We start from the raw sequence: 12,061 nt of genomic DNA on the forward strand, positions 1-12,061 counted from the left end.
AGTGCTACATCTTACTGTAGTGATATCTTCGTACTTGGATCTGTTATGGTGCTGCTGCTAAGGAAAGCAGCAAAATGGTGAAATTGGTCCTTGTCGCTTTATTTGCAAGTACTAGCCTAGAGAAGAGAATGGTCACTTGTACAGGTGCTATGAATACCAGCAGTCTCTCTAGCTTTTTGTTTATGCACTTAAAAGGTTTTTAATTAAGCCTATGATCATGCAGTCTGTCTGCATGTGGCTTGAGTACAGGCACTGGTGGCTCAAAACAGGTGGCTTGAATACAGTGGACTTTTCATGTGTAGAACATTACTTCTGTTTCTTAGGCACTTGATGCAGATTTTGTTTGGAAAAGTATCTAGGAACTGTCCTTCTTAGGATCACCCTGATACACATGCATGCATTGAATATTGAATGCATCTATACTCTTGTTAGAAAAGAGAGTCATTTTTATATCTTAAATAACTTTTGTTCTTTAGGAAAATCTTTTGGTGCATCTTAAAGCGAACTTTGAAATGAGTGGTGTAATGAAGAAATGCTTAATTTGTATTGCTCAAATTTGGTATCTCTACAGAGTATGGAGAGAGAGCAACTAGGTGTTTTCGTTCTTGCTGTACAGCAGTTTCACTGAGAATGCAATCTTTACATTCTTAGCATATAAGATGATTGTGAAAGAGGAGTGATTTATGAAAAAAGATATGATACAGTGCAGTGGAATCTGGGTAAAGCAAATAACTTTTGAAGGTGTCCATGATAATGCAGGAAAACTAATGGAGTTCATAAAAGTATCAAGGTGAAATACTTTCCAAGTACTGTACTTTTCTTTCAGGCAGTGTCTTACTGAGAGGCTATAAAAACAAGACTTTTTTTTTTTTTTGGTACCAGTGCAATGTTTTGGGTGGTATTCTCCAATAGGAAGCAACAGATCTGGGATTGGGAACAAGACCTTCCTCAGTATGGAAATAAGAGTATGAAATCGGTGTCCTCCACCCTAACGTATCTTGTTAAATGTCTAGAGCAGTGGTTTCCAAACTGGGTTACAGCCCTGAATGGGGTCACAATGTTAGTGGTTGGGGTCGCAAGATTTCTGCACTGACAGCGAGGCATAGGGCTGGACCAGCTCCAGGCAGAAGCCACCTCCACAGCTCAGCAGGTGGGACCCAGCACAGGACAGAGTGCCGCACCATCATAGTCACCAAGATGAGGTACGACAGTGGCAGCACGGAGTTGTGTCCCCACTGCTGCTGGGCAGGCAGGGGGCACCTCAGCTTGGGGGTCTTGGTGGTGTAGCATTCACTCCTGCACCAGGTCTCGCTCGCTGGGGCATAGAGCCCCTGGGAGGAAGGCAGCAGGGCAGGGAGCTCCAAGCCCACAGCAGGCAGCCTACTTCCTTACCACCCTGCCCACTCCCCCAACATGCTTTGCTCCAGCCATGCTGCCCACAGGGGAGGCGGAAACGGAGCCAGGCTCCACACTCCACTCTGGCTGCAGCAGCTGCCACCTCCCACAAATGGGGTCGGTGGGGGGGGACAACACAAGGGGCTGTAGGCCCTAGCTCTGGGCACCTGGGTGGGGGCTTCAGGGTGGAAGGGAGAGGCACTGGCAGGGTCATGGGGCTTAATTACAGTAATGTAGGCTCAAAAGACCCTTGAGATCACTTGTTACAGGTTGCCAGTCCCCAGATTGTCGCAGGCTGGAGTAACCCGGCTTCAGTCAAAGCAGGCCAAGTGGCTTTGGTGGCAAGTCAGCAACAGGGGGGCTTTGGTGCCTGCCCCAGGACCAGGCAAGGGGCCAGGCAGCTGGGAGCTGTGGTTGGACTTCCATCACTTGCCTCAAACCCCTGCTCTCTGGCTGCGATGCAGGTATAGCTTCCAGCCAGTGGGGAGCTGCATCAGGGCTGAGCAGCTGGAAGCCATGTCCTGTCTACTGCTACTTCTCCCCAGTTCCCCCTCCTAGCTGTGGTGCAGCTCCCCACTAGCTAGAGGCTGTGCCCACATTTCAGCCAGGGAGTAGGGGCCTGGGGGAAGCAACAGGATTGCAGGCACAGCTTCCATTTTCCTTAACTCAGTCCATTTCCCTGTTCTGAGATAGGATTGATCTAGGTATATTTAGGTCCTAATTGGCTAGATAAATATCTTTCCTTTAACAGAACACTCCAACAAAAGACACTGCACCAGTAGGTAGGTGACCTGTTCTCAGAGCTATGCCTTGGGGTGGGGGGGGGGCAAATTGGGGTGATTGCCCTGGGACCCATGCTTTGGGGGTCCCCACAGCCACCACTCTGCGCGGCTGCCATGCAGCTGCTGCTGCCCCCCCCAGGCTGTTATGCCCCGGGCCCCACACACCTTAGGGTTGGCTCTGCCTGTTCTGAACTATGCTTGTATCTAACAATCCTTATAACTACAAAAGTGGGGGTTTTACCCAATTATGTACCCTAAAGCGTCCTGTGATTTTTAAGTCAGTTTCTTCTCATCCTATTCCCAAGGTGCATGGAGAACAATTAATCATAATCTTTATAACATTTTTTGTCATACTTAAAGACTTGCATATCCCCCATCATTAATCTCTCTTTGATTAAACTAATCCACTTCCTTCAGTCTTTCATCATAGTTCCTATTCTTGTTCTCTTCTGAACTCTCCAGTTTGACTTCATCTTTCTTAACATGATGCCAAAGCAGGGTTTGGTACGTATAGAACCCATGGCTAGTGAGGCTTTGGCTAGAGCACAGTAAGTGCCTCCCATGTCTTAATTATATTCCTGTTTATATGCTCCAGAATGAGATCTGCCTTTTGCAGTAGTAGTATGCTAACTCTTATGCACTTTTTGCCCAACTCTACTCCCATCTGCCAGATCCTTTTGTGCAGTACTCCTGCCTGGCTAGTTATTCCTAGTTCTTGTTTTTGTATGTTTGATTTAGTTTTCCTAATGGTAACAGCTTGTACTTCACTGAATTTCATTTTGTTGACTTTGGACCACTTTTCCAATTTATTAGGGTCACTATAAATTTTGATCCTGTCCTCCAAAGTGTTTGCAACCCCTTTCAGCTAGATATTATCTACAAACCATAGTAGTCTCCTATTCTGTTCTTATGCTCTTTTATTCAAGTTGTTAGTAAAAATATGTATGTCTGACAGAGAACCAATTCTTATTACTCCTAGAATACAGGTTTTCAACAAGGCTTACCCCCACCTAATAGTGACTTCTATTCTGTTGTTTCCATTAGGAAATACTTTTCTGGAGCTTTTATCATAGCCCCCTTCACACACAGTTTCGAAGCTCTCCTCACTATATTGGTGGGCTGGTGTCCTAATCTCTTGTATATGAAATATATACATTTTGCTAGGCAAGTTGTTGTTTGTAGAAGATACTGAATCAAACCCTGGCCCAGGACATTATCCTGTAGTACTCCACTTGAGATGCCCTTCCAGAGAACCTTCGCTAATTATTCCTAAAGTACAGTTTTTCAGCTGGGTTTACCTCCACTTAATGGTAATATATATAATATAAGCTGCTTTTTGTGATGGTGAAAAACTTGGTTAAATGACATTTTTAAATCTTATGTAAACATTTGTAGAGCTTAGCTCTCCTATGCTGTTTCCACATAGAGTATGTTACTACCAAGGAATTCTAGGCAGTTGAAAAATATGTTTTAAAAGGATCACTGACGCTTCTACTTTCTCTACTGTTTATTGGTATTTTCACGGCACTTCTTTTTTCTCTATGAATCTACATCTCTTCCCGTCTCCTTACTTAACCACATTCCCTGTGTATTTTTTCTCACTATTATTTAGAGATGTTAACTTAAAACTTTTCTGAATGGTTACTAAGGAAATTTGAAGGTTTTGGCAAAAGGAAATCATAATTCTGTAGTTTATACTGCTAATTTGCTGCTATTCATACTGCTTTGGTGAATTTTTGCCTTCAAAAAAACAACTAGAAGTTATGCCAAACAGAAGCCTAAATGCACAGTAGCCACTCATTGTCTTGGTGTTGGCACAAACACTCCAAAGGTCCAGTTAGGTTATACTTTACTCATCATCCTCTGGGAAGCAAATACAAAATGCAAAGTTATTTCTTTTTGATAGGACTTTCATGTTGATCAAATTTTGGAGTATTGCTTACTACAGGACAGAGTGAACTTGAAATCTAGCCAACCTCAAAAATTACTTTTGAAAGTATTTTCTGGTCTGACACCTGGGTTTCACTAAGTCTGCTGTCTCATAGCTTTGTAATTGCTTCCCCTGTTTTGTGGCAATGCTCTATATTGAGAAAAGCAAAGTTGACTATAAATGAGTGCCCAATAAGAAAATGGGGTGGATTTACTTTATGAATTTCAGTTACAGTAATGTTAGTGTTAATAGTAATAATAACAGGAAATGATTTAGGAGTGTGACTTTTAAATTTATGGTATCCTAATTGAATTTCATTCTGCCAGGTTTTCCATAATGCCCTTTGCTCAATTAACTAATAATTAGGCAATTGTTTGTGATTCTTCTGCTTATGCTAAAGTTATTCTGCCGTAGAATTATTACCACATGTTCTGCAGTAATTCCAGTACCTAAAAGATATGATGATGTATATTATATTTAACCTAGAACTTTAGACATCCCAAAGCCACTTTACCTACAATGGGAATAGTGAAAATAGCTATTGTTAATAGTGAGCTGGCTTCTAGAGACTGTAATTTTCTCTAAATGTCAGAACACCTTTAAGAATGTTTTCCCCATTTCAGGGGGGGGTATGGAACCTCAGCAGCCTTGCAGATTTGGAAGGTTTAAATACAAGTTTGGAAAAACTTTTTGCCATTCCAGATGATCTACTGGATTAAACACTTCATTAGGATGGCTTTACAACAAGTCGGACTGAATATGGACTCGGTAAGTGTTTCAGATGTACTTATTTTTTCAAGAACTCAAATATACAACTATCAAAATACATAGCTTGTGCTGTCCTCTTCAAGTCTTTTTGCATGTAGGTTTGTTTTTTTTTTTCTTTTAATATTATGTAGTGCTTGCTGATAGGGTTCTTGAATTGTTAGTCATCAGAGGATTGTGAAACTTAATGTTTTGGGTATCATATATTAGGTTCTATATACATTTAAAGTAGAAAGCTGTTTCTGTCTGGCTTTAAAATAATAGAAGGTATAATTCATAATATAACATTGCTATTCACTGCAAGTTTGGTCCTCCACCCCCCACCCAGCACATATATAATCAATAGTTTCAAAGATGAGGCTAACTTCCAAGAATTCTTACTCTGTTTATAACTTCCAAAGTCACCAGCAAAATGCCATACTATGACTGCATTCTACACTGGGAAGCAGAAAGGAGCGTGTTTATCTTACTGCTTGGGGTCAGAACTAATGTAGTTCTTCTTTTCACTGCTTCAGCAAAATCAGCTGATCAAAACAGTGTCCAGAAACCACTTTTTTGTTGTCACTGCTGTGAAGGCACTCTAAGCAAAAACAGTAAGTGCGATGCAGTCATCTTTTGAGATCCATGTACATTCCTTCTCCTTAATATTAAAAGCATGGGGGCATTGGAGGTGGTGGAGGGAAGGAGCCTTACAACTAATATATTGTATATAGCCCATGTAGAGACTACTGTAGTACTGATGATCCTGCTTCTGGTAGCTCTAATAGAAGAGCTGGCCATTTTTTATTATTTAAACAATTTAATAATAAGGCTTATTTTAAAAATCCCAATAAGATACTAAATCATGGAAGATACAAGTTCTTAAAACAATTAAGCCAAGATGCACGTTCAAAGAGATCCAGGGCCACCTAGTCTCATGCATCTTTACCAGTTCAAAGCATGTGGGATTGTCAGCTAACAGAATTGTTGGTTACTATCTTCATAGCCCCTTTTTTTCCTTATTGTGGGGGAAAAAAAACAACAGATTCAATACCTTGGGATTGGTGTATGCTCATGGCTTCCTGCTTCTGCTCCCCCTTTCCCTCTCTACCACACCCCGATAAGCCTTGTGGTTAATACAGTTCAGTTTGAAAGACTGACTCTAATGGGAGTTGTTAAATATGTGGGCTCTAGCTAGTTTCCTTCCCCACCTTTACATTATATTCAGGTACGTTCTCTGAGACCATAAGAGTACAGCACTGATTTGGCACAGTTCATATATAGGAACTTAGTACAATGTATACTATTGTACTAGACACAAACTGCATTTTCACAATTTCAAAAAAATCATGGAGCCAAGAAATAAAGCTTTAAAGATTCATCTTGTCCAAGTCTACATTCAAGACCTTGAACTAATATAAAGGCCCATACCTGAAATTAGAGTTCTGTTATGTTTTTGTACATAATGAATTAATAGCAATTGTGGTTGGGTTTAGTACTGTATGTGTATCAAAATGTCAACAGACTTTGACATGCTGAAAGCCTACTAATTATATTTCATTGTTCATCCAAGTTGTTAGTCTGTCATCTCTTCCAAATGAGGACTAGGCCTACATTTGTGTACAATCGTAGCTTTCTTTTCTGGGTGATCTTCTAGAAGAGTTTTGAAATTGCTTAATAGTGCATATTCCCATGAGTGAAAAGCCTGATTGGTAGGCTTAAATTTGTATCTGCCAGCATAGACAATAGCCATATTTAAAAATAACTTAAGCCCTTCCTGTAATTGGCTGCATTACTCATGGGTTCTTCTCCTCCCTTCAGAGATGAGCTGTTGTTTTTCTCTGAAACTTTTATTTTCTGTTCTGATTCATTTTCCAAATACTTTCTTGGGATCAGAGGCCCACCTCACTTTCTGTTAAAAGCAATAGTATATAATAAAGCAAATTTTCAGAGCCAGCAGTAGAGAAGATAACCTAATGGTAGCTGGTCTGTATTCTGTGAGTTGTATAGTATGATTTATCTTTAAAGTATCTCTGCTCTGTTTGTTTGATTATTTGCAAAACCCTGCTTGTAGCCCTAAATATTTTTAGTGTTAAAATACTAAATAGTCTGCTTTTTTGGAATGTAGCATTTCAAAAGATCTGTTAATCTCTTATTCTACTTTAATAACGCACCATTTCATAGCTGAATTCAACAAAGGAACATAAAACCAAGTTATCTCAGCCGAGAAGGAAGAAACCTGATTAGCCTGCACTAGATAAACAGGTGTGCTGGAATGCTATGCAGTTTTTCTGTTTAATACATGCATGAGATTTGTCATGATTACAACAGTCCATGCTCTCCTGTCCTTCCTCCTCCCCCTCACTGGTACTTCACTTCTTAAGCCCTAAGGGAATTACACAACTGCATGTTATCTCTAAACTAGTCCACAGTAATTTATTTTCAGCAGTGTACATTCTGCTATATAATATGTACATATAGACAGTCCCTTCTACCAAGAGAGCTTTCATTCTAAAAAGTAAGAGAATCACTAGAAAATGCCAAATTAGAGCAACTTAGTGGAATTTTTCATGATTAAATTATTTTTTGTGAGCATTTCAGAGGAGTTGTTTGAGCCATTCACATTCTTTCTCTACTTCAGCTTATAGATAAGTGAGTTTGTCTTTCTAAAAATACAGGTAATACTATTCTGAGTCTTCCTTTGTCATGTCTTAAGATCTGCTGCTTAGACTGTAAGCTTCTTAGGGCAGAGATTATCTTGGTCTTGAACAACGGTGAATATGCTACAAGTACTTAAAGCCAATTGTGTGTTGATCCAAGTAGGTGAAATCATGTTTTTCACAATACAGTGTAGATGACCAATATAAACTTCAGTGCTTATCATGTCTTCCGTGCTGCAGAGGAATGTGCATTGTTGACATGAATGTGTTTAATTTAAGCATTAGAAAGTACAAAAAGAGCAAATGAAAATAAAATTATCAGCTTTACAAGTACTGTAATAATTATTGATAAGTACAGTAATAAATTAATAAAAGTAATAATTACTTTATTTCCCCCAGGTGCTTTGGTCAGGCAAGCCTTATGGTTCATCTCGAAGTATTGTAAGGAAAATTGGTACTAACCTCTCTCTCATCCAGTGTCCACGAGTGCATTTTCAGGTAGGCTTTTTCTGTAGCTTAAAAATACATTTTATTTATTTATTTTTACATTGGGAACCTTAAAGTTGATCTACAGATTTTAGGTTGTTGTTAATCTAACTAAAAGATTCTGTCCTGAATGCCTCAAATAAGCAGAAGAATCTTGCTCATGGTTAAGTTAGTTTACTTCTCCCCATCAGCTATCCAGATAGTTTCAAAGCTTAAGAGTCTACTTTTAAGCTTCTGCTCTGATACTGCATTGACACAATATTATTGTTGCTTAGTGTCCCTTCCAATAAACTTTATATTGCCTGTAACAGTGTTGCTTATAAAATGATGCTGTTCAGTTCTTACAAAGTTAGTTCAGAACATCCCTTTTCTGATACGTGGTATAGTTTTAGAAGTGCTTTTTTCATAGTTTTTTAATGAGGGTCTGTGCTGGCACAGCTTCATTAAGCATTGCTCCTACAGTATATGTTTGCTTACTGCAAAAGTGGGATTCATCAGCCATGACATCTAGGGATGAAATAGTCAAGTTTATAATCTCTTGTATGTGTTTGCAGCCCTGGAAAGCAAGGGTATTTGGGGGGATACCTTTTACTGGACCAGTTCTCAAACTGGGGGAGATGTTTGACAAGTGTTAGGGCACAAGGTCCCTTTCCTCACTCAGGTCCTTTACCATTTGGGGCAGTGGTGCCCAAACTTTTACAAAGTGGGCCCACTTCAGGGTGGCCGTGGCAGAGCTCTGATTTAGCCTCAAGGCCAGTCTAGCCATGTGGCCTTGGGAAGTTGGCAGTAGGGGGAGGGGTGTCCATATTAACTGTCACTGCTCCCCTGCCACCAGATTTCCCAACCTGTGGGAAGCCCTGTGGACCAGGAGTTAAGCACCCCTGGTCTTGGGTGTTTACCACAGTTGCTGTATTTCTTTAAATATGACTCCTTTTTTCAAAAACAAATGGCTGGTGGCTTAAATTTGAGTTAAAGTAAAAAGTTTTTGTGCACTATAGAGGTGTCTTTATATGATGTTTCTTAAATTGAAAGTCAGGACATTCGGGTGTGCCTTATTTGAAGAACTACAGTAGTGCTTCCTTTTTATACGGCATCTCTTGTTACCAAAAGTGAGAGAGAGGATAAATGTTCAACTGCAATCAAACCAATATTTAATCAAGTCAGATACACAGCTGTTTTCATTGACAACCTAGGCTTACAAGTGTGAGGCATGAAAGGACAAACAGTGGTGTTCAGAATAAATGAGACTTACTAATAAATAAATAAATGTTTATACGCATGACAGAAATTTTCTGAGAGGGTAAATAGTAAACAAGATAATGTGACTTCACTGTTTGTTCTTTTTAAGTAAGACTTGACCTGTGTAGGTGACAGAAGAATGTATCAAATTCTTTACAGCTCTTTGTGCACTTCTAATGTGAACAGACTGCAAATAGTAGGAGTGATGGTAATGATACGAGGAGGAGGAAACAACCACCTCTTGTTTGGTGCAACAGCAAGTCTTTCTGGAACAGATGGGAAAGCATGGAAACTGCTACAAGGACTTTCTTAAACTCTGTACAGCAAAGAAAATTTCAGACCCCAAATTTCTATTTCAATTCTTGAGTGTTAGAAGCAGGATGGATGAATATATAATACAGATATATAACTTTTGTCTGGGTGGTGAAGTAGGCAAGTCTGGGTATGACGTGTGTTGATGGGGAATTGTGTCTTTTTTAAGGTTAAGGTAGCATCTACAACTGTAGACCTGATGTAAAAAAAAACCCAAAAAACATTTTGGACTTGTACAAAATACAACAAAAAATCAAAATGTTTGTAGGCCAAAGGAAGAAATCCAGACTCTAGAATCTAGATTGTTGTAAAATCTCTACTTCATTGTTTGATAACCCTTTAAACCTGCAGACTGGATTAATCAAGTTTGAGTCAGAGGCAAGTGGACCCAACTGCCACTAGTGCTTTTTTGTACAATGTCTTGGGGAGAACACCTGCAGCCAGCACTTTTCCTTGTGGTGGCACTGAGAGAGCAACTGCTGCTGGAAGTGCTGTCTCTGCAGGCTTAGTTAAATAGCTTTGTGGCTGTGGGCCATAGGTTGCTGACTCCTGCTCTACTTTGATTATAAATGGAAAAACCCTGGCCAGCACTGTCATGCTTGATAGACTAGAACTAGACATCCGAAGATAAGTCTGTGGCATAAGGTGATGCCATGCAGAAATGTAACCTAGTTCTTCACATGCACTGAAGGATGTATATGGCCTCATTATGGTATGGATAAAGGTCCTCTAGCTACTTCAGAATGGGAAGGGAAGCTTTTCCATGGGAGCACAGAGCTGCTGTGGTGATGTATCACTACAGGATCAAAAGGTACAAGTTAGGTGAGCCACCCTAACTTTGACCCTGAATGAAACAGGGTTAAAGTTGGAATGGTTTTGATGTGCTTTCCTATAGGTGGCAGAAAACCTTATAGTCTTGTATACTTAGAAAGGGCACTAAAATGTCTGTAGGATTCCTAAATTGACTTCCCTGATGCTGAAATAAAAGAAATCAGTATCTAAATCTGAACTTACTAGCATTACTAATGCAGTATATAGTATTTAAACATTTCAGAGGAAAAATTTTCAGGAGCAGTGTCACTGAACTGCTTTAGTGTGTACTTTGAGTATCCTGGGCAGTAGAAGCTGAAATGAACTTAACTCTAAAATAATTATTAGGATTCTTCAGTCAACGCATTTTAACAGCTTTAAGGATTTAATGGTTTAGTTTATGCAAGCATTTTGTCGTCGTCTAATGTGTAAAGCATTAGAAGTCAGAAGCTTCAGCATTTCTATGCCTTTAACTCAGACGATGAAATTCTCAATGTACAATTAAGTATTGTTTTCTCTTTTATGTTATTGCACCTTTGACACTTCCTCTAGTTCTCTCTCTCCCTTTTTTTCCTTTCCTGCTGGCTTTAGCTATAGTATGAAAGGACCATGCACTGAACCTGTAAGTCATTTTACTTTAAGAAGAACAAATTTACTTGCTTAAGCCATAAGTGCATGCATATGTGATTTGTGTCTAATTCCAACTAAAAGCCATAAACCATATTTTCTACAGGCCCTTATTTCATTATCAACTTTTGATAAGAGAATTGAGATATTCAGGAAGTATCTCGGTTACTTTCATATTCATATGGCTCATCACATAGCAAACCTTCATTCTGCCAGTCTAAAATAAGACTGACATCTAGTTCCCATAAATCAATATCTTAAGGTATTGTAGTAGAGTTTTCTCTATTGGTGGCCTCTTGCCATAGTGAACATTTTGAAATCCACTGGTAGATGCACTTGACTTTGCTCTGTAAGGCATTCATCATCATTCATAAAGTTATAGTGTAACCATTTAATGCATGTATTGCATATAACTTAGAGTTCCTTTTCATAAGCTTGCTGTACAAAGCGAAATAGTGTTTTGAATGTGTAGGGTATTAAATGCACTGGAGACAAATGCCATCCCAATCTATTCCAATTTCTTGAGTTGATGTGAGGAAATAGTGCAGTCCTGTTCAATCCTGTCTCTCTTCTGTGCAGCAGTGATTCCTAGATATACTAATTGCCACCTTTTTGGATCAAGTGTCTGCTAGAGAATTAGGTTGAGGTCATTGCATGCTTCTGACTTGTGCAGTGCTCATCTGAATAGAATGTAGTGCAAATAATTTGACAAATATGGTAGTGGATGCAAATTTACCTTGCTTCAAAAAACGATTCTCTATATGTCTTCTAGTAGGCCAAGTGGTTGTCTGGAAAAAGTATTGTTCTGAACTTCAAAAAAAAAAATAGGATGATCTTTCCGTATCCTTCCCCTAGATCTTGAGAAAAAGCAAAGATAAAAATGTCTTGCTCTGACCATATGCAAGGCAGGACAGGATGCTTAGTCTCTACTGTGAGGATTCCTGGAGAAGTGGTAAAGAATGGAGACTTGACAGATATATGCTTGTAGCCTGTGAAAGACTGGGGAGCCAAAGACCATACCTAGGTCTTTACATTTTTGATGCTGTAGCACACTGTCCTCATTAGTTCCATTCCTG

At 39.5% G+C, this 12,061-nt stretch overlaps 1 protein-coding gene across 8 annotated transcripts in view; it reads left to right on the forward strand.

Moving 5' to 3' along the window:
- The window catches only part of MTFR1 (mitochondrial fission regulator 1), a 35,980-nt gene that overhangs the window by 5,710 nt on the left and 18,209 nt on the right, over positions 1-12,061 (forward strand). For 3 of the 8 annotated variants that reach the window (XM_025194151.1, XM_025194150.1, XM_025194149.1), the window contains exons 2-3: positions 4,731-4,875; positions 7,911-8,009. In XM_025194151.1, the coding sequence (XP_025049936.1) occupies positions 4,810-4,875; positions 7,911-8,009 (165 nt within the window). In that variant the 5' untranslated portion in view covers positions 4,731-4,809. Of the gene's footprint in view, positions 1-4,730; positions 4,876-5,387; positions 5,466-7,035; positions 7,117-7,910; positions 8,010-9,395; positions 9,555-10,949; positions 10,981-12,061 lie in introns of those variants that run through there. The other 5 variants (XM_025194154.1, XM_025194153.1, XM_025194155.1 and 2 more) reach the window with 5 other exon arrangements.

This window comes from Alligator sinensis, unplaced genomic scaffold (genome assembly GCF_000455745.1).
Source record: "Alligator sinensis unplaced genomic scaffold, ASM45574v1 scaffold1637_1, whole genome shotgun sequence".
Lineage (NCBI taxonomy): Eukaryota > Metazoa > Chordata > Crocodylia > Alligatoridae > Alligator > Alligator sinensis.